Source organism: Zalophus californianus, chromosome 16 (assembly GCF_009762305.2).
Source record: "Zalophus californianus isolate mZalCal1 chromosome 16, mZalCal1.pri.v2, whole genome shotgun sequence".
Taxonomy (NCBI): domain Eukaryota; kingdom Metazoa; phylum Chordata; class Mammalia; order Carnivora; family Otariidae; genus Zalophus; species Zalophus californianus.
In genome coordinates, this window is record NC_045610.1 from 37,906,109 (window position 1) to 37,929,443 (window position 23,335).

Here is a 23,335-nt window from a genome sequence, read left to right on the forward strand (position 1 = left end):
GGTATGTGTGACATTCCTCAGGCACTCCTGGCTGCCCTAAAGGAAAAACAAATGGTTAACTGATAGAGATCACAGTCTTGCAAGACATTAGTCTGTCTCAGTTTACAAATGTCTTAGTGATTTACAAGGAAGAAGCTTTCTCATCAATAGCCTAACTTCCAAGAGACCCATAACTCAGTTTCCTGAAGCCCTAACATCACCCTCCCCTCCATAAAATTGAGGGAGGCTGAGGCGGAAGGAAATGTAAATGAAATTGGATTTCTTTTGAACCTGAAGCCCATTGACACATCCCTGTGATAGGAGGAATGTAACATTCCTCCAGGAAACTCCCAATTATCTTCATGTTAGTGCCTCATTAGAGGGGGAAATAGCCTTGGCTTGACAATAACCAGGCCTCCAGTATCCTGAGAGTCTTTAGTATATGACAGTCCTTCTGGACACCCCTTTTGTCCTCACCTCCCCAACTCCTGACTATATAATCACCACTCCCAAGACCACAGGGCAGCAGCTCTTTCTGCCCATGGGTTCTGTCCCCGTGCTTTAATAAACCACCATTTTGCACCAAAGATGCTCAAGAATTCTTTCTTTGTTGTTGGCTCTGGACTCCACCCCACTGAACCTCACCTATATTCCAAAACTGCATCAGGATCATGACCTGAGCCAAAAGCAGACACTTAACTGACTGAGCCACTCAGGCGTCCCGATACAGAACATTTTCATCACCTTTGTTCCTTTCTGTGTGGTGTGTCAAAGCTGGCTAATACCCAGGTATCTGCTTGGGAGAGCCACATTATGTACATCTCTTTTCAAAACTACAGGTTTGGTGACATCACATAAGTAGCTCAAAATTGGCGATGGTGGAAGTGTTTCTGCCAAAGAAACCTGTAAAGTGCCACAAACCGAGTTTGCTTTTTTCTTTTTTGAGAATCAGTTTGCCAGTGCCACTCCTTCTCTCCTTGGCAGTCAACCTTCCATCCTGCAGCCACAGTCTTTCTGACATTTTTATCTTGTGGTTTTTTTTAGAACTCTATATAAATAAAATCATGCAGCACATACTCTCCTGTGGCTAGCTTCTTAGCTCAGCATATTTTTGAGAGTCATCAATGTTGTGCATATCAATAGTTCGTTCCTTTTCATTGTATCCCATTAGTACGGATACACATCCCAGCAAGAGCGTGTATTGTGGTTAACCCAGGAAGGAACAGGTGAGGTAGGGTAAACAGGTTTAGGATTGGCTAGTTTAACAACTTCAGTGGACCAGGGGTCATAGGGACTGTCTCTAATTGTCTGCTACCTGGCTTTGGAGTGATGAGGGCAAAGGATAGTGACCCTTGTGGGAGCAAGGTGAAGTAGGTTGTTGAGGGAAGGGCTTTGGATTGTAGGTTTGTGGCTAAAAGGGGCACTGAAGGGAGAATAATTTACTATCTCTAAGAATTGGCTAGCGTGGGAGGGGCAGTCTTTCCAGAATCTGCAAGGTCTCAAGATGTCAAAGCGTCAGGAAATACATAAAGTTGTTTTGTTTTGTTTTTTTTAAGATTTTATTTATTTGACAGAGAGAGACACAGCAAGAGAGGGAACACAAGCAGGGGGAGTGGGAGAGGGAGAAGCAGGCTTCCCGCTGAGCAGGGAGCCCGATGCGGGACTCGATCCCAGGACCCTGGGATCATGACCTGAGCCGAACGCAGACACTTAATGACTGAGCCACCCAGGCACTCCAGGAAATACATAAAGTTAAAAAAAAAAAACATGATTAATACACCTTCTTGAAAGGTTAATCTAGAAAATCTCTGAACTCCGGATGCTAAACATAGCTTAGACAAAGCCTTGGAGAGTACTGAAAAGCAAGGAATTAGGTAAAGACAACATAATACCAAACAGTGAGACCTCCTGGCCCCCTTTTCACCATGGCCCTAAGATTCTCCCAGACGAGCTAATAACCTACAACCAGTAGATTGGAGGATTTTTCTTTGGGAAAACTGACAAACCCTGGAGAAAATACCCATGGATACTATACTGTATTTGTTTCCTAGGGCTGCTGTAGCAAATTACAGCAAAACTTGGTGGCTTAAAACAAAAGAAATTTATTTTTTCCACAGTTCTGGAGGTCAGAAGTTTGAAAACAGGGACATCTGGGTGGCTCAGTCAGTTAAGCATCTGCCTTCAGCTCAGGTCATGATCCCAGAGTCCTGGGATCGAGTCCCAGGTCAGGCTCCCTGCTCAGTGGGGAGCCTGCTTCTCCCTCAAACCACTCCCCCTGCTTTTGTTCCCTCTCTTGCTGTGTCTCTCTCTGTCAAATAAATAAATAAATAAAATCTTTAAAAAAAATATTCTCAGATAAGGAGATGTTGCATCCATGAAACAAGAACAGAAGGTTATTTAAAAAGAACATGGGGGGTGGCGCCTGGGTGGCTCAGTCGTTTGCCTTCAGCTCAGGTCATGATTCCAGCGTCCTGGGATCGAGCCCCACATCAGGCTCCCTGCTCGGCGGGAAGCCTGCTTCTCCCTCTCCCACTCCCCCTGCTTGTGTTCCCTCTCTTGCTGTCTCTCTCTCTGTCAAATAAATAAATAAAATCTTTAAAAAATAAAAATTAAATTAAAATTAAAAAAGAACATTAGGGAGTAAAACATCTAAAAATATGAAAACCAATAACTTCAATCAAACTGTTGGAAAATAAAACTGAGGAAATAACCTAAAAAAAAAAAAGTCAGAAAATAGGCATGAGTGGCGCCTGGGTGGCTCAGTCAGCTAAGCATCCCTCTCTTGATCTCAGCTCAGGTCTTGACATCAGAGTCATGGGTTCAAGCCCCGTGTTGGGCTCCATGCTGGGCTCGGAGCCTACTTAAAAAAAGAAAAGAAAAGAAAAGAAAATAGGCATGAAACGATTTTTAAAAGCTAGAGGTAGCCCAGGAGGACCAATATGCAACTCAGAAGAGTTACGGAGAACAATGGAGGGAAAGCATGGAAGGAATAATTCAAGAAATCATTGCAGAACTGAATGGCCTAGATCTCCAGAATGAGAGGCCCACTGAGTGCCCAACATAATGGATGAAAAAGAAATCATGACATTTCAGATCAGTGAGTAAATAAAGGAAGGTTACCAAAACCTCCCAGAGATAAAAAGCAGGTCATGTTCAAAGGAACAACCATCAGAATGGCGCCATGCTTCTCCTCAGCATGCTCGAAGACAGTGGAAGAACACTTTCACATTATTTATGACCTGTAGTTTTACAAATTAGTCACATTCTGAATTCAGGAAAGTAAGCACATTTTCAGACATGTGAAATCTTAAAAACTTTACTTCCTACCCATGGACACTTTCTCAGGAAACCTCTTGGAGGATGTGGTACACCAAAATGAGAGAAAAAAACCCCAAGAAACAGGAAGACATGTGATCCTGGAAACAGAATATTCAACATAGGTGAGACATGAAGAGAACCCCCAAGATGATGATGAAGGGACATCCCAGGGTGACAGACGGCTTGGCAGCAGGCCTAGTGAGTAATCAGTTAAGATTGGGACAGGGAGACAGAAGGCCCTGGAAAGGATGTCTCCAAGAAATAAGATGAAATGAATAGAAGAAAAATTTACACTTTTAGTGATGGTGGATGATGAATTCATTACAGGAATTTGGAACACTGAGCAAATAAAAATGAATTTGTTTTTATTAATAATTAACTCCAACAAAGTTAAAAAAAAAAAAAAGCCTGAAAACGAAACAAAGCTTAATCACAGTAGACTAACGAGCTTGGCTGTGAATAATATTTGTGGTGACATAATTGTGTAAACAGAGTGTATTGATCTCCACCAACCCCAGCACGGCGTGGCTCTCATCCTTGGGGACTGCCTGCCGGCCATCAGGAACTCTCTCTGTCGCAGGTATCCCGAGGTTTCTTTTGGTTAAACAGGAATTGAGTTAGTTAAATCCAATTAGCAAATGAATACATTCACAAATTAAATTGTTGAATCAAAATGACTATCAGAAAATTGGGTCTAGGGACGCCCGGGTGGCTCAGTCGTTAAGCGTCTGCCTTAGGCTTGGGTCATGATCCCAGGGTCCTGGGATCGAGCCCCGCATCGGGCTCCCTGCTCCGCGGGGAGCCTGCTTCTCCCTCTCCCACTCCCCCTGCTTGTGTGCTGTCTCTCTCTGTCAAATAAATAAATAAAATCTTAAAAAAAAAAAAAAAGAAAATTGGGTCTAAGCAAAAGGCTGTGGACAAAAGTATACACACACATTTTTTCTTTTTTAAAACTAGACACTTGGAAAAGATTGTCTGAAGCTTTAATTGTTTGTTCTGCTAACTCATTTGAGAACTGTTTTTTTGGTTTTTTTTTAAAGTAAGCTCTATGCCGAGCATGGGGCTTGAACACACCATCCCGAGATGGAGCGTCTCCTGCTCTACCAACGGAGCCAGCCAGGTGCCCCTAACAACATATCATTGTTTATACCCAACGTTCATCCTATTATAGGGAAGATAAATCATATATATTTGCATTCAGCATATGTTAGACTGACCCTTAACACATTATATTGCAAAATGTTTTCTAGTTTCATTTTTATTTTTCCACTAGACTGTGAGTGATTTGAGGGCAGCCTCTTGTTCTTTCCTCTGCAAGGTTCTGGCACCTAATGCAGACCTGGACTGGCTTGCTTGCTTGCTTGCTTGCTTTTTTTTAAACCTTCTAAGATTTATTGAGTCAAACTGAAAGCACAGTTTGAGATGGTGACCATTTATATCCAGAACGTTCTATTACTCACACAGCGCTGTCCACATCAGCCTGCCCAGCACTGAGGTTGGTGTTTTTATTATCACTTCTTCACCCTCCCGGTTTGCAAAAAAGGATCTGAGTTCCAGAGAGTGCCTTGCTCAAGGTCATAGAAGTCAGCGTTGAAGCTTCTAGTGGAACCTAGGTCTCCTGACACCCAGTGATGCACTTTAAATATTAATTAATGAATTAAAATAGATTGATTTTTATTTTTTATCGTTTTATGTAATTTAAAAAAAAATGTAATTGACACACAATGTTGCATTCGTTTCCGGTGTAACAAGTATAGCGATGCCACAGGTCTGCGCGTTGGGCTGCGCTGTGGCCACGGGAGCAGCTGCCGCCTGTGCTCCCTGTGCTGTGCCTTTCAGTCCCCGCCATGACTTATTCCGTAAGGGGAAGCCTGTATCTCCCACTCCGTGTCACCCATTTTGCCTGTCCCCCCGGGGATGCATTTCCCCCGCAGATTTTACTTATTGGAGAGAGCAGGAGGGAGGGGCCGAGGGAGAGGGAGAGAGAGAATCCCAGGCGGACTCCCACCCCCCCAGCACGGAGCCCCATGTGGGGCTCAACCTCATGACCCTGAGCTGAAATCTAGAGTCAGAGACTTAACCCACTGAGCCACCCAGGCGCCCCCTCCAGGGATGCACTTTTAAAAATTTTATCATGGTTAAAAAAATTATCATCTTAGCCATTTTCAAGAACATAGCTCAATAGTATTAAAAATATTCACACTGGTGTGCAACAGCTCTTCAGAACTTTTTTTTCCTCCAGAACTTTTTAATCTTGCAAAACTGGAACTCTGTATGTGCTAAACAACAACCCCCCATGTTTCCCTCAGCCCCCAGCCCCTGGCAACCACCATTCCACTTTCTGTCTCTAGATTCCTGATGTGCACCGAATTATACAGTATATGTGTGGTTTTGTTTTTTGTTTTTGTTTTGCGATTGGCTTATTTCACTTAGCATAATGTCCTCAAGGTTAATCTGTGTTGTAGCCTGTGTCAGAATTTCCTTCATTTTTAAAGCTGAATAATATTAAATGACACACTGGACCAAATGGACTTCACAGACATATTCAGAACATTCCATCCCAAAGCAACGGAATACACATTCTTCTCTAGTGCCCATGGAATATTCTCCAGAATAGACCACATCCTAGGTCACAAATCAAGTCTCAACTGGCACCAAAAGACTGGGATCATTCCCTGCATATTTTCAGACCACAATGCTTTGAAACTAGAACTCAATCACAAGAGGAAAGTCAGAACTCAAATACATGGAGGCTAAAGAGCATCCTACTAAAGAATGAATGGGTCAACCAGGAAATTAAAGAAGAATTTAAAAAGTTCATGGAAACCAATGAAAATGAAAACACAACTGTTCAAAATCTTTGGGATGCAGCAAAGGCAGTCCTGAGAGGAAAGTATATAGCAATACAAGCCTTTCTCAAGAAACAAGAAAGGTCTCAAATACACAACCTAACCCTACACCTAAAGGAGCTAGAGAAAGAACAGCAAATAAAGCCTAAACCCAGCAGGAGAAGAGAAATAATAAAGATCAGAGCAGAAATCAATGAAATAGAAACCAAAAGAACAGTAGAACAGATCAACGAAACTAGGAGCTGGTTCTTTGAAAGAATTAACAAGATTGATAAACCCCTGGCCAGACTTATCAAAAAGAAAAGAGAAATGACCCAAATCAACAAAATCATGAATGAAAGAGGAGAGATCACAACCAACACCGAAGAAATACAAACAATTATAAGAACATATTATGAGCAACTCTATGCCAGCAAATTAGATAACCTGGAAGAAATGGATGCATTCCTAGAGATGTATCAACTACCAAAATTGAACCAGGAAGAAATAGAAAACCTGAACAAACCTATAACCACTAAGGAAATTGAAGCAGTCATCAAAAATCTCCCAACAAACAAAAGCCCAGGGCCAGATGGCTTTCCAGGGGAATTCTACCAAGAAGAATTAATACCTATTCTCCTGAAACTGTTCCAAAAAATAGAAATGGAGGGAGAACTTCCAAACTCATTTTATGAGGCCACCATTACCTTGATCCCCAAACCAGACAAAGACCCCATCAAAAAGGAGAATTACAGACCAATATCCTTGATGAACATGGAGGCAAAAATTCTCACCAAAATACTAGCCAATAGGATCCAACAGTACACTAAAAGGATTATTCACCATGACCAAGTGGGATTTATCCCTGGGCCGCAAGGTTGGTTCAACATCTGCAAATCAATCAACGTGATACAATATATTAACAAAAGAAAGAACAAGAATCTTGTGATCCCCTCAATAGATGCAGAGAAAGCATTTGACAAAGTACAGCATCCTTTATTGATCAAAACTCTTCAGAGTATAGGGATAGAGGGTACCTACCTCAATATCATAAAAGCCATCTATGAAAAACCTACAGCGAATATCATTCTCAATGGGGAAAAACTGAGAGCTTTCCCCCTAAGGTCAGGAACGCGGCAGGGATGTCCACTATCACCACTGCTATTCAACATAGTATTAGAAGTCCTAGCCACAGCAATCAGACAACAAAAAGAAATCAAAGGCATCCAAATCGGCAAGGAGGAAGTCAAACTCTCACCCTTTGCAGATGATATGTTACTTTATGTGGAAAATCCAAAAGACTCCACCCCAAAACTGCTAAAACTCATACAGGAATTCAGTAAAGTGGCAGGATATAAAATCAATGCACAGAAATCAGTGGCATTCCTATACACCAACAACAAGACAGAAGAGAGAGAAATTAAGGAGTCGATCCCATTTATAATTGCACCCAAAACCATAAGATACCTAGGAATAAATCTAACCAAAGAGGCAAAGGATCTGAACTCAGAAAACTATAAAATACTCATGAAAGAAACTGAGGAAGACACAAAGAAATGGAAAAACGTTCCATGCTCATGGATTGGAAAAACAAACATTGTGAAGATGTCAACGCTACCTAGAGCAATCTACACATTCAGTGCAATCCCCATCAAAATACCATCCACTTTTTTCAAAGAAATGGAACAAATAATCCTAAAATTTGTATGGAACCAGAAAAGACCCCGAATAGCCAGAGGACTGTTGAAAAAGAAAAGCAAAGCTGGCGGCATCACAATTCCGGACTTCCAGCTCTATTACAAAGCTGTTATCATCAAGACAGTATGGTACTGGCACAGAAACAGTCACATAGATCAATGGAACAGAATAGAGAGCCCAGAAATGGACCCTCAACCCTATGGTCAACTAATCTTTGACAAAGCAGGAAAGAATGCCCAATGGAAAAAAGACAGTCTCTTCAACAAATGGTGTTGGGAAAATTGGACAGCCACATGCAGAAGAATGAAACTGGACCATTTCCTTACACCACACACAAAAATAGACTCCAAATGGTTGAAAGACCTAGATGTGAGACAGGAGTCCATCAAAATCCTAAAGGAGAACACGGGCAGCGACCTCTTCAACCTCAGCCGCAGCAACTTCTTCCTAGAAACATCACCAAAGGCAAGGGAAGCCAGGGCAAAAATGAACTATTGGGATTTCATCGAGATAAAAAGCTTTTGCACAGCAAAAGAAACAGTCCACAAAACCAAAAGACAACTGACAGAATGGGAGAAAATATTTGCAAATGACATATCAGATAAAGGGCTAGTATCCAAAATCTATAAAGAACTTATCAAACTCAACACCCAAAGAACAAATAATCCAATCAAGAAATGGGCAGAAGACATGAGCAGACGTTTTTCCAAAGAAGACATCCAAATGGCCAACAGACACATGAAAAAGTGCTCAACATCGCTCGGCGTCAGGGAAATCCAAATCAAAACCTCAATGAGATACCACCTCACACCAGTCAGAATGGCTAAAATTAACAAGTCAGGAAACGACAGATGTTGGCGGGGATGTGGAGAAAGCGGAACCCTCCTACACTGTTGGTGGGAATGCAAGCTGGTGCAGCCACTCTGGAAAACAGTATGGAGGTTCCTCAAAAAGTTGAAAATAGAGGTACCATACGATCCAGCAATTGCACTACTGGGTATTTACCCTAAAGATACAAATGTAGGGATCTGAAGGGGTACATGCACCCCAATGTTTATAGCAGCAATGTCCACAATAGCCAAACTGTGGAAAGAGCCAAGATGTCCATCGACAGATGAATGGATAAAGAAGATGTGGTATATATACACAATGGAATATTATGCAGCCATCAAAAGGAATGAGATTTTGCCATTTGCAACGACGTGGATGGAACTGGAGGGTGTTATGCTGAGTGAAATAAATCAATCAGAGAAAGACACGTATCATATGACCTCACTGATATGAGGAATTCTTAATCTCAGGAAACAAACGGAGGGTTGCTGGAGTGGTGGGGGGTGGGAGGGATGGGGTGGCTGGGTGATGGACATTGGGGAGGGCATGTGCTATGGTGAGCGCTGTGAATTGTGCAAGACTGTTGAATCACAGATCTGTACTTCTGAAACAAATAATGCAATATATGTTAAGAAAAAAAAGAAGATAGCAGGAGGGGAAGAATGAAGGGGGGGAAATCGGAGGGGGAGACAAACCATGAGAGACGATGGACTCTGAGAAACAAACTTAGGGTTCTAGAGGGGAGGGGGGTGGGGGGATGGGTTAGCCTGGTGATGGGTATTAAAGAGGGCACGTTCTGCGTGGAGCACTGGGTGTTATGCACAAACAATGATTCATGGAACACTACATTAAAAACCAATGATGTAATGTATGGTGATTAACATAACAATAAAAAATTAAAAAATAAAGCTGAATAATATTCCATTGTGATGTATACATCGCATTGTGTTTATCCACTCATCCCTCGATAGACACTTGGGTTGCTTTCCCCTTTTGGCTACTGTGAATAATGCTGCCATGAATGAACGTGGGTGTGCACATATCTCTTTCAATTCTTTTGGGTATATACCCAAAAGTGGGATTCCAGTAACGCATTTTTAGTTATCTAATTAACTAATTAACTAATTAATTAATCCTTCCCAAGCTGAGTGATTTTTATTAGGGCAAGCGTGTATTCGTTGTGTATCTGATTTCCCTTGCCAGCGTGGCTGACTGCTGAGGTGTCCTCCCCTCTGCGCACAGGGCCCCGGGGCTCAGTGTGCCACCGCAGGTGCGGCAAATCCCCTTCCCTCCGGGCGGGGGCGGGGCGGGGGGGGCACAGCCGCAGGGTTAGTACCGCCGAGCGCCGTTTCCTCCTGCAGCCACCTCACCTCCCGCGCCCAGCTTTCCCTCCGCAGCTTCTTCCACTGCTCTCCCTCGGCAGAGCAGTCGGGACACCGCGCCTTCTCCGAGGGCTGCCGGTCCCCTAAGCACCACTCAGGAACCTCGTAGCACTTGCTCTCTCGGAGGAGGTCCCTCCTGGAGACTCGGGGAAGGTGTGTGGCTGAGGATGCCGACTGCGCCAGGATTCTTCCTCCGCCTCCCTCAGCAGTTGGGTGGCCTTCACCATATCTTTTCATTCTTCTGTTCTTCACGCCGGGCTCTCCTCAAACAAGCTAAGTCCCAGTATTTGTCCCTGTGGACACAATCCGACTCCAGGTGGCTCATACAGCGGCAGCACCTTCTGCTGGTGGGGCCAGTAGGGACCTGGGTGCAGAGGGCCGTGACCGCCTGCCTCCTCCAGCCGCCGCGGGGACTCCCAGTAATGCATTTTATTTTTTAAAAATTCTCCGCCCAAAAATGATTTGAGGACACTGCCCTACTACCTTCATAAGTATTACCAAAAAAAAAAAAGGTTCTGAATCTTAAATGAAGGAAGGAAGGAAGGAAGGAACGATCGGAGGAACCAGAATGGAAAAGGGGAGCCAATAGAGTAACCTAACATAAGTCTTTGATGGAATAAATTAAAGCTTTTCATCCTTACCCTCCGGAAGTAGCTGCAACTAACTAACCTAAGATCCATCAGAGATGGACCGGAGGGGCCAAAGCTTGTTTCATATGTAAAGAGGGGTCACAAAGGAGGGATATGATACTCATAATACTTGGTCCATATGGGAGTGGGTGCACAAATTCAGATATTCTGGGTCTGTCACTCCCTCTTCATGAAGGATGGAGGCAGACTGGGGACTGTGGCATAATAGGCTGGTCATAAGTCAGTACTCAGCCCCCGACAATTTGCCAGATCCTCTGATTATTCAACATAAGATGGAGGGGCGCCTGGGTGGAAATCTGGATTTTTATGTAAAATGTTGTGATATTTACTTATTTTTAAAGATTTTATTTACTTGAGGGGGGGTGGGAGGGTAGCAAAGAGAGAGGGACAAGCGGACTCCTGGCAGAGCAGGGAGCCCCACGCAGGGCTCATCCCAGGACCCTGAGATCATGACCTGAGCCAAAGGCAGACACCCAACCAACTGAGCCACCCAAGCACCCCAAATGTGATTTTTAAAAAACTGGCATTTACATTTTCAGAAATCTTTAAAAAGCATTATGTCGGTCAAAGGGAAAATACAAGTTTGCAACCTCTGGTGTGTAGTACTGTGGAGCATTTATGGTAGTCAGTTACCTCTGGGGAAGAATTGTGTCTGGTTTGTTCAACCAGAACTGGGAAGCGAGTTCTGGTAATGGGGCCTCAGTCACCTGCGGAAGCTCTGTCCTTCCACACTGGGGTAATAGTTAATATGTTGCCCTTCTGTACCTGGATAATAGTTAATACGTTTCAGGCAGAGAGGAAATGGCCCAAAATGAACCGTTAAGTCCTCCATGGTAGTATATCAGTGCTGGTCACATTGGAGAGGTGAACCCCAGGTTTTGCATCCGTCCCGAGGTTTTGTTGTACCTACTTTCGCAGAAGCATGGTAGGAATAAAACATCACAGATTTGGAAAGGTGTTGAAATTTTCCTAAAGTGTAATGCAGGTGCTAAGTGGGATCATTATTTTGCCATGAACAGCTCAGAGGAGTGTCATGTTTTTAAACGATGGTGGTTTCTACAAAAGCTGACTTAAGGAGATGCTGGGCACAAGATCTGACTGGAAGAAATCAAGAGGAAAGGGTGTCCGAGTGGTTCTGCTCTGGTAGGTTTGAGGAGGCAGCATGCTGATCTTTTCCGGAAGTGGTGTTGGGGAGTTGGGATGGAGTTGGGAAATACACATGGCCATAAATGGTGTGATCCTGCTCCAAACAACTGAGCTCATCCCTGGGCTTCAGGAACCTCATGCTGGAAATTTCGACTGAAATGAACTTCTGACCTTTCCATCAGTTCCCTTGAGTAAGTCAGGGTTTTATGGACTATTTCCTATTCCCACTTAGGAGGGGATTTGAACTATTACTTCTATTACTTAAGAAGGCAGCACAGTATAGTATTACCACTAATGATATTATATCAGTAGTTTTCCTAAAGCACTAAAGACCTTTCACTTGTATTCTTCTCATTTTGTTCCCTGGTGACTCTGGGAGTATTATTCTCATTGCACAGATGCAGAAACTCATGGTTTCCCATTGTCCTTTACCTAAAGTATAGAATCTTTTTTCTTTCTTTTTTTTATAAAGATTTTATTTATTTATTTATTTGACAGAGAGAGACACAGTGAGAGAGGGAACCCAAGCAGGGGGAGTGGGAGAGGAAGAAGCAGACTTCTGCTGAGCAGGGAGCCTGTTGCCGGGCTCCATCCTAGGACCCTGGAATCATGACCTGAGCCGAAAGCAGATGCTTAACACTGAGCCACCCAGGCACCTCTCTTTCTTCCTTCCTTCCTTTCTTTCTTTCTTTCTCTCTCTCTCTCTCTTTTTCTTTCTTTCTTTCTTTCTTTCTTTCTTTCTTTCTTTCTTTCTTTCTTTCTTTCTTTCTTTTTCTTTCTTTCTTTCTCTCTTTCTCTCTTTCTTTCTCTTTTTTTAAGTAATCTCTATGCACAACATGGGGCTCGAACTCACGACTCCGAGATCAAGAACTCACATTCCACCGACGGAGTGACGGAGGCAGCCAGGCATCCCAGTGTGGAATCTTTAATGTGGCCTGAGTCCCTCCCTAGTCTGGCCCTGGCCTGCATCTCCAGATTTCTCTTCCACCACTTTTCCAAGAGTTCCCTTTGTTCCCTCTAGTCTGGATTTCCTTTGGTTCCTTAAATAGGTCAGGTTCTTTTCAGCCACAGGCCATTGTACATGCTATTTCTTCTGCCTAGAACACTTTTCCCTTTCTTCTTTGCCTGGTTAGCAACAACTCATCTTGCAGGCCTCTGTTTAACATCATTTCTTCATGGGAGCCTTTCCTGAACATCCAGGCAACATCGGATTCCCCAGTAATGGCCTCTTATACCACTCTGCCCTTCCTATTCCAAAGACTCATCACACTTAGAAGTACTCATTCACTATTTCTCTTTCTTTTCTTCTTTTCCTAAGATTGTATTTATTTATTTGACAGAGCGAGAGAGCACAAGCAGAGGGAGCGACAGAGGGAGAGGGAGAAGCAGACTCCCTGCTGAGCAGGTGGGGCTCCCGCGGCAGGTGTCCGACAGGTAAGCCTGACCGGTGGGAGGAACCCGTGGCCTCATTTCAACAACTGCAGCAAGCTGAAGTCCCTGCGGGTTGCAATCTGTGAGAAAGGGCACTTTTTTCTTCTTTTCCTTCCCCGCCCCCCAAGCCAGCTGCGTGTCCTCACCAAAGTCTTTGTGATATCCATCACTGTAGCACTTCCGAAGTCTAGTTCATGGCGATAACCACCACAATCTGTAACTAAACACACAGGCGGCGGTGTATAGGGTTGCAATGTTAGTTCCAAATACAGTGCTGTTCACATCTCCGGTGAGGAAAGAACACTGAGTGAATTCATTACACGAACCACTTAAACTAATTGAGCGAGGAGCTGAAAGCCGCATTCCTCAAATGTGTGCCCGCCACAAAATGGGCGTTTCACATCAGGCAGTCAGGCTGGAAAACACGCGTGAATCAGTGCATCTAAACAAGGAAGAAATGCTCCTTGGGGCGCCTGGGTGGCTCAGTCGTTAAGCGTCTGCCTTCGGCTCAGGTCATGATCCCAGGGTCCTGGGATCGAGCCCTACATCGGGCTCCCTGCTCGGCAGGAAGCCTGCTTCTCCCTCTCCCACTCCCCCTGCTTGGGTTCCCTCTCTCGCTGTGTCTCTCTCTGTCAAATAAACAAAATCTTAAAAAAAAAAAAAAAAGAAAGAAAGAAAGAAATGCTCCTCAAGGTATGCATTTGCCAACTGTTTATTTGTTCTCAAGTCATATCCTCAGGACTGAGAGCATGACATCAGGGGTCACAGGTCAGAGCCTAGCACACTTAGCTTCCTGAGGCAAAGACTGAAAATGCGTGGCATCTGTTACAAAGAGGAACAAGCAAAAGGGGCACAACCCATCTTCATTACTAAAAAGAATTAAATGCATAAACTAGAGTGTAAAAACATAGCTGGAGGAATATTTCCCAAACTCATCTGTAATCAGGATTGTCTTTGGGAGGCAGGTTTATAAGAAGAGATAGTGACTTTTTTTTCCCTTTCAAAATTTAAAAGAGTATGTATAACATTTGTATTTTTTTAAAGATTTTATTTATTTATTTGACACAGAGAGAGAGAGAGCACAAGCAGGAGGCAGAGGGAGAAGCAGACTCTCTGCTGAGCAGAGAGCCAGATGCGGGACTCGATCCCAGCCAGGACCCTGGGATCGTGACCTGAGCCGAAGGTAGACTCTTAACCGACTGACCCACCCAGGTGCCCCGTGTATTTTTTTAATTAAAAAAAAATTTTTTTTTAAAGACTTGATGCTTTTTTTTTTTAAGATTTTATTTATTTGACAGAGTGAGACACAGCAAAAGAGGGAACACAAGCAGAGGGAGTGGGAGAGGGGGAGAAGCAGGCTTCCCGCCGAGCAGGGAGCCTGATGCGGGGCTCGATCCCAGGACCCTGGGACCATGACCTGAGCCGAAGGCAGATGCTTAATGACTGAGCCACCCAGGCGCCCCTAATTCTTAAATTTTTTTAAAAGATTCTTATGTATTCATTTGAGAGAGAGAGGGAGGGAATGAGTGAGGGGAGGGGTAGTGGAAGAGGGAGGAGCAGACTCCCCGCTGAGCAGGGAGGCCCAACACAGGACTCAATCCCAGGACCCTGGAATCATGACCTGAGCGGAAGGCAGACTCTTGACCAACTGAGCCACCCAGGCTCCCCTGTATTACATTTGTAAACAGAAATAAAATTTTAAGTCCATAGGGGTTAGTGATACAATGTTCTTAGATGAAGAGCAGTGTTACAATGAGGCTGCTAAAGAACATACATTATGTAACTATTTTCTACCATAAACAAAAAATACACTTGCAAACACTTGATGTAGAACCGGGTGGTCCAACAGAACTTTCTTCAGTGATGGAATATGATGTGTATCTGGTATTGCCCAATATAGTGGCCACTAGCTGTATGTGGCTAATGAACACTTGAAATGTGGAACTTAATTTTTAATTTATTTGAATTTAAACTTAAATAGCTACATATGGTCAGAGGCTACTGTACTTGGACACACAGCTCTAGAACCTTCCATTTTCTGGGAAGAAGAGTGTCAGCAAGGGCAGGGAGAGCAGACCAGATTTGGTAGCCATGTTGTCTTACATAAGTCATGTACTGTTTTGTTGTCTACACAGAGATCATCTGTATATTCTATTACTGTTCGAGGAATGAAGTGAGAAACCCTGAATGGCCAAAGCAATCTTGAGAAAGAAGAAAGCTGGAGGCATCATACTCCCTGATTTCAAACTATATTGCAAAGGCTATGATAATTAAAACAATATGGTATTGGCATAAAAACAGATACACAGATCAATGAAACAAGATAGAGAGCCCAGAAAAAAACACATTTATGTATGGCCAATTAATTTATGACACAGGAGTTAAGAATATACGACAGGGAAAGGACAGTCTGTTCAATAAGCTGTGTTGGGAAAATGGTAAGCCACATGCAAAAGAATGAAACTTGCCCACTATCTTTCACCATACACCAAGATTAACTCAAGGTGGATTAAAGACTTGAATATAGCACCTGAAACCATAAAACTCCTAGAAGAAAACATAGTTGGCATAGGTCCTGGCAATGTTTTTTTTAACCTGACACCAAAAGCAAAAGCAATAAAAGCAAAAATAAATGAGACTTCATCATATTAAAAAGCTTCTACACAGCAAAGGAAACCAACAAAACAAAAAGGCAAACTTTACTGAATGGGAGAAAATATTTGCAAATCATGTATTTATAAGGGGCTAATATCCAAAATATATAAAGAACTCATACAACTCAATAGCAAAAAACACTTCACAAATAATCCAATTAAAATTGGACGTAAGATCTGAATAGACATTTTTTTCAAAGATATGCAGATGACCAACAGGCACATGAAATGATGTTCAACATCATTAATCATCAGTGAAATACATATCAAAACCACAATTAGCTTTCACTTTACACCTGTCAGGATGGCTAGTATCAAAAAGACAAGAAATAACAAGTGTTGGTGATGGTGAGGAGAAAATTGAACTCTTGTGCACTACTGGTGGGAATGTAAATTGGCGCAGCCACTATGGAAAACAGTATGGAGGTTCTTTAAAAAATTAGAAACAAAACTACCATACAATCTAGCAATTCCTCTTTTGGGTATTTATCTGAAGAAAATGAAAATACTAACTCAAAAAGATATATGCACCCCATGTTCACTGCAGCATTATTTACAATAACCAAAATATGGAAACAACCTGTGTCCACCAATGGATGGATGAATAAGGAAATTGTAGCATGTACACACACAGACACAGACACACACAGACACACACGCTAGAATATTACTCAGCCATAAAAAAGAATGAAATCTTGCCATTTGCAACAACATGGATGGACCTTAAGGGCATTATGCTAAGTGAAATAAGTCAGATTGAGAAAGACAAATACTGAGTGATTTCTCTTAAATGTGAAATCTTAAAAAAATAAAAACAAAAAAACCAAGCTCATTGATACAGAGAACAGATTGGTGGTTGCCAGAAGCCCCAAAGGGTGGTGGTGAAGGGGGTGGGAAAAAAGAAAAAGAACAAAGTAAGAGAAGGTACTTCTTTACGCTCTTAAAGGCCACAGCATTAACTTCATCCTACCATACCCCTTTACATTCCCCTTTCAAGTGCTCTGTTCCTAGAGGAGGGAACTGACCTATTAAGAAAGCAATAGTTGGGGGCGCCTGGGTGGCTCAGTTGGTTAGGCGACTGCTCGGGTCATGGTCCTGGAGTCCCAGGATCGAGGCCCGCATCGGGCTCCCTGCTCAGCAGGGAGTCTGCTTCTCCCTCTGACCCTCCCCCCGTCTCGTGTTCTCTCTCTCATTCTCTCTCTCTCATATAAATAAATAAATAATCTTAAAAAAAAAAAAAGAAAGCAATAGTTGGGCACCTGGTGGCTCAGTCAGTTAAGCATCCAACTCTTTGACTCAGGACTTCATCTCAGAGTCCTGAGATTCAAGGTGCATCAGGCTCTGCACTCAGCATGGAGTCTGCTTGAGAAACTCTCTCCTTCTCCCTCTGCCCCTCCCACTCATGCTTTCTCTGTCTCTAAAATAAGTCTTACGGGGCGCCTGGGTGGCTCAGTTGGTTAAGCATCTGCCTTTGGCTCAGGTCATGATCCCAGGGTCCTGGGATTGTGCCCCAGGGAGACTGCTTCTCCTTCTCCCTCTCTCTCAAATCAATAAATGAAATCTTTAAAAAAAATCTTAAGAAAGCAACAATCATCTCATCCATCCTCATTCATGTCAACTATTTTAAATGTTTTGTACTTTTTCTTATAAACTGTTTCTCCATCTCGCCTTCATTATCTTGCATTCTGTGTTCTTGAGACTTCTATTGAATCATTAGCCATTCAATATTTAGTTTTCTTAACTTCCTTAGTAGAAGTCTAAATAGTAGAGAACACTAAGAAGAGAATATCCATAAGATTAGCATATATAACACAGAGTAGATAATCAGCCCCCTAATAGAGTGGGCTGAAATTGCAGTATAATGTAATATACCCGCACAATTTGTCAAATAGATGACAAAGGTTAAATTTGGTTGGGGGTGGAGGGGGAGGCAGGTGTCTCAGAGGACCAGACTGGTATGGTCAAACTATGACAAGATTTAATTTTTTTTCTTCCTGGTAGTCATCTTTTAATTGGTGTGCAGCATGTCTGCTGTCAGCGGCTGGCAACTTCCCTGAGAAAGCATAGATTAATAGTAAGCTATGTTTCTCCTCTGTTGCCAATTCTAGCTCAGTATTGGAACCAGAAGTTCAATGGTGAAAGCTACAGCCACCGGATGCCAGCAACAGAACTACAGGGGCAACCAGACCTTTTTACAAGTGCTACTAACAACGCGTCGACTCTCCTTCCTTTGGCCCTGCCACCGATCACGGTTGCCATCGCATGTGCTGATGGAACCACCAATCCTCTGATGTGGTTTCTGAGGGAAAGCAGCTGTTTGGCCTCATGTTTACGAACACCGGGGTCTCCTATCGCTTATACTTGTGTTTGAAACCAAACACCTTGGCCAGTCTGTGTCGACCAGGGGTGGTACAAGAAGGCACTGTCCATCTTGGGTGAGTTTTTGTACCATCACAAAAGAGAAGACAGTCTTATAAAAGAAAATTAAACAACGCTGAGAGCCTAAAACCAGTGTGTAGTAAGAGGAGACTCGTTTTTTTTTTCAAGATTTTATTTATTTGACAGAGACACAGTGAGAGAGGGAACACAAGCAGGGGGAGTGGGAGAGGGAGAAGCAGGCTCCCCACTTTGTGGGGAGCCCGATGTGGGGCTCGATCCCAGGACCCTGGAATCATTACCAGAGCCGAAGGCAGATGCCTAACAACTGAGCCACCCAGGCGCCCCAGAGGAGATTCATTTCTCACCAAGTAATTGATTATTCAGTCAAAACTGAGGCTGTCTATAAGTACAGGCTATAAATAGATGATCAGAAGCTTTTTTTTTTTTCTGCCCTGCCAAGAAAAAGAATCACTAACCCTACAGATGTGGCTCCAATCTTTCTGATAACATTCTAGGACCTGTTTGGGTAATACAACTGAAAGAACTCTTTTAAAGCTACAGAACTCCTTTCATACATTCTAAATTGCACACTACAGAGATATGTTCTTTACAGATAATTTCAAGGGGTTCCTTGCATCCTGAAACCCATCCTTAGAAACTGGAAGTTTAAGAATTCATCCACCACCATGTAGTATTCCAAAAAGCTTTATTGTTTCCCATTAATAAAAAATAATATAAAATTCTCTATAGGAAGTATCAACCCATTCATCCCCCCTTTTTTTAAAATAATTATTATTTTTTTTAAGCAAGCTCTATGAGGAGCTTAAACTCAAGACCCTGAGATCAAGAGTCACATGCTCTACTGACTGAACCAGCCAGGTGCCCCACATTTCTCTTTTTCAACTTTCTGATTTCTACTAAAAGCTTTAACCAAGAAGTCTTAGGGTTAAAGGAAAATCATTCAATATATTTAACACTGTTGCTCTAAGATCCAGTCTGACTGCATGATCTTCTAATCGTGGAGACATGACAATTAGCAAGAACACAGGATTTAGAGACCAGTGAGCTTGGGCTGACCATTGGTTCTAAGTTATTCATTGTATAACTACTTTACCTAATTTTTTTGAGCCTGCTTTCTCACCTGTAAAATGAGTCTATTACCTGATAGGGAGCTACTTGGAAGACAAACAATAAAGTAAAACATCTGACACCGAAAAGGCTGAATTAAGATCTTTAGAGACCCAAATCATCAGGACTCCAGTGCCAGAATCAGTCAAGATATTAGTAGAAAACAAGAACACACTCGAACTGGGTAACTTGAAGAAGGTTTAATAAGGGGACTATTTACAAAGACATGGGAAAGTTCAGGAGAACCAACAAGGAATAATGGAGTAATCCAGAGCTAGAAGGGGAATAGTTCTTTCTATTCCTAGATTTGAAGGGGCAAAGTGAAGGAGCTAGAAGCTCGAGAGGGCTGCTTAATTAGGAGTCATGGTCTTTGGTAGAGCAACACAGACAACCCCTGTGACCTGGGTATGAGGAAGCCTGGGGAATAAATACCCTCACCATCCTTTCCTCATGCCTTTTGATCTTGAAGGTATTACTAATTGGATCAACACAGCCTGAAGTCAGAGGGCAAAGGAGCCTGTTAATGCAGTCCATTGGGGCCAACCCCTCCTGGGGCACAGAACAGGATGGACAGCAGCTCTGAAGGGGACACGGAAGATCTCCTGCACCACTTCTGCCCCAGCAAAATTCAAACTACTAAACTATTAAACACAAAACCTGCATGTATGCTGAAACTGAAGTACCTTCTTTCTAGAACTTTTAATTATAAACTTCCGAGTTTTTTTGTTTTTTTAATTTTAAGTAGCCTCCACACCCAACGTAGGGATTGAACTCACAACCCAGAGATCAAGAGTCTACACAATCTACTGACTGAGCCAGCCAGGGGCCCCTTGAGTTCTTATTATTAAAAGCAGATTTCTTTTCTCAGACTTTCTGGTGTCCCTGCTTTGCTGATGCCTTAAGCACATGCCTAGATGGCCTCTAGCGCGGCCATGAGTGTGGCCCCTGGACAGAAAAGCCTTGATAAACGTCAACTGGTAAGTCCTAGTTAACTCCCGAATGCTAACTCTAAGGATCTCTAAGAGATTTCTGAGCATCCAGAACGAATTTAGAAAGAATCTTAGGATTTTTCTGTTTAGGTATTACTCATTAAGGAATTCAGAAATTGGATTTTCTTAGACTCAAAAAATCCTTTGGTCGTTAAAACTTCTTATAATCCTAGTGAGTGACAGGAAAGTTTATAGTTTCTTATGAAAGAGAATAAAAGAAATCAGGACATCAATTTCACATTGACATTTTTATTAACGCCAACTTTTTAATTATTATTTTTTTAAAACAATAGCACAAAAATGTTTCAAGGAAGCAGTCTCACAATCTGATGACCTTCTGAAATATAGTTAAGCCACACCAAATATGAAATTCCTGTTAATAACACAAAACAAATATTTTTAAAAAGGAAAAATAAGAGGAAAAAGAAAAAAAGGAAAAAAGGTAGGGGCAGAGGAAAGCAATGAAGTGTAGAGTTAAAACTCACTGGGTCAGGTAGGTGAGGCTTGTTAGTAGGATACACTGTTAAAGCAAAGAGTGGCACACACAGGCTTATGGTCTTTGCTGTTCTATCCAGTCACCACTAATACACGGCCCCTGCAGCGGGGGCCACTGACTTCTTCTACGTCCACGGTGAACCGGGAGAAGCCAGTGTTGATACTATCATGAAGAGGTTTAACCGTTGGCCTGTCGGACAACTACGACCATTTTGTTTGTTTTTTAGCAGAATAACTCCTTCAGGACGGCCTGGCTGAAAACCCTTTAATTTCTATGTCTCACCTATATGCATCTCAGGGCTCTTAAAAGTTATCTTAAAAAAGAAAGAAAAAATAATGTATATCAGTTTCTCTTATTTAATGTGGCTATAAAAGATGTTTCCTTATTATTTCTTGATCTCTAAGAAGGACACCGGGGGTGGAGGTTGGGGGTGGAACTAAGAGGAAGAATAAACCCAGACCAGGAGAGGTTTGGTTTTTTTTTTTTTTTTTTCACTTTTTTTTTTCCTTTTGGCTGGGTGGTCACACAGGAGGGAAGGCATGGAGGAAAATTATGATCCTTGGTTCAGAATGAGTTATGCGGAAAATATATCTTCCCGATCACTCCCCATGCCAAAAAAAAAAAAAAACCAAAAAAAAAAAAAAAACCACCAAAAAACCCCCCCAAAAACCAAAAACCCAACAAACCCAAAAAAAAACCAAAAAACACTTGGAATTATGCACAGACTCTATGTTATACCAGCTATCAGCCTTTCACGTTTAACCATTCCCAGCAATGGACACTACCCTTGGCTTGTAGGCTGCTTGCAGAACCTACTTCACAAAAAATCTTCTTCACCCAGAAGCCTCTAGTTTCCTTTTGGTAGGTTATAAAAACAGAACATCTGTCATTAACAGGAGAGTGTTAAATACTTTTAACCACTGACAAGGCTTCAGGAAGTTTCACAGTTTCGTTATGCTCTATTTTATTACTATCATATTTACATTTTTACTTTTTATTTTTATTTTTTTGCTGAATTGCTGATTTTCCTTTTTCAATAGGATTTAATTCTGGAGTGTGAGCAGGAACCAGTTAACTACATTCATTGTCCAACCCCCACTGGTTTGAAAGAAGACTCCAAATTCTTGGCATGTGAATCAGCTGTTCGGTAGCCCCACCTTATCCCCCCAGCAGCCAAGCGGCAGGACCGCAGCAGTGGTGTGCTCAGGGCTCACGCTGTAGGTGGTGAGGCTTTTCGCTGAAGGAGGTACTGGTGAATGCTCTCAGCATCTCGCTTTAGCCAAGCAGCATTCAGCAGGATATTTTCACAACACTGCTGGATGGTGCGCTCAGCTGAAGGAGCCGGATGACTCTCGAAGAAAGCCTGGTATAAAACAACGCAGAACGCAGGATCATTACTAGCAATAGTAAGAAGGTACTAATATCACAGGTCATGAAAAAACACCCACTGTTCTGTAAAGGATTCAAAAGCTTCAATCATGAAAATTTTACCATTGCCACTCCCAGGCTAAAAGAAAACAAACAGCTTCTTGGACTTGCATATAGGAATTCTTCTCCAAATATATGCTTAAAATTGAATCAAAAGTTAATAAAGAGAACCTACAGCCTTTCTTTTAGACTCATCATCTAGTGGTTAGTGTAGGTTTTGGAATTAGGCTTGGGACTGAAATCTAGGCTTGGTCATGTATTAGCCTATGACTTTTAGTTAAATTAACTCTTCTGTTTTCTCATTCATGAGAAAATATTTACTCCAGACGATTAAAGAGAAACCCATATAAACTGTTAACATAATAGTTGGCAGGCAGAGTCCTTAAGGACTCAAACACATTCTGACTGCTTCTAAAAGAGATTAAATTGTGAAGGATGACAAAACCACAAAGCTTTGATTACTGCTCCATAGACTCACATTTTTCATACAAGACTATTTCTGAGTTTATTATAATTTACCACAAAGCTTATTGATTAAAGATGCAATAAACTAGTTTCTAATGAAGTATGCCAAGTTTCACAGAAAACAAAGCAACTCTTGCGGCGCCTGGGTGGCTCAGTCAGTTAAGCGTCCCACTCTTGATTTCAGCTCAGCTCATGATTTCGGGGTCCTGGGACCAAGCCCCGAGTCAGGCTCCAGGCTCAGTGGGGACTCTGCTTGAGATTCTCTCTCTCCCTCTGCCCCTCCCCCACTCTCTCTCACTCTGTCTCTCTCTCTCTCTCTTAAATACCAACCAGCAAAAGGATGGGGGTCTTTGAACTAGTCATCACAGGCGTAAAAGAGAGAATGACTAATTCATCAGATTAAGTCTAGAACTTTTAGAAATCAATAACCTTATTTTGTTTACACAGATGACAATGGCCCCTGCTCCAAGGCTCCTTAGGGCCTGAGTAAGATACAGGACTTCCCCTCACTCCATCTCAACAAATAGCACTAC

General features: G+C 42.5%; 1 protein-coding gene, 1 long non-coding RNA gene and 1 pseudogene across 3 annotated transcripts in view; 1 reads left to right on the top strand and 2 right to left on the bottom strand.

The window, feature by feature from the left end:
- Positions 1-9,783: 9,783 nt before the first annotated feature.
- On the bottom strand, positions 9,784-10,464 carry LOC113939068 (annotated as a pseudogene).
- Positions 10,465-11,702: 1,238 nt separating this feature from the next.
- Positions 11,703-18,414, top strand: LOC113908047. Its single transcript, XR_003515345.1, has 3 exons — positions 11,703-11,829; positions 13,173-13,266; positions 18,026-18,414. It is a non-coding gene; the product is annotated as an uncharacterized LOC113908047 (long non-coding RNA).
- Positions 18,415-20,646: 2,232 nt separating this feature from the next.
- The window catches only part of NPEPPS (aminopeptidase puromycin sensitive), a 98,206-nt gene continuing 95,517 nt past the window's right edge, over positions 20,647-23,335 (bottom strand). For both annotated transcript variants that reach the window (XM_027625590.2, XM_027625589.2), the window contains exon 23: positions 20,647-22,272. In XM_027625590.2, coding sequence (XP_027481391.2) covers positions 22,120-22,272 — 153 coding nt within the window. In that variant the 3' untranslated portion in view covers positions 20,647-22,119. The remainder of the gene's footprint in view (positions 22,273-23,335) is intronic.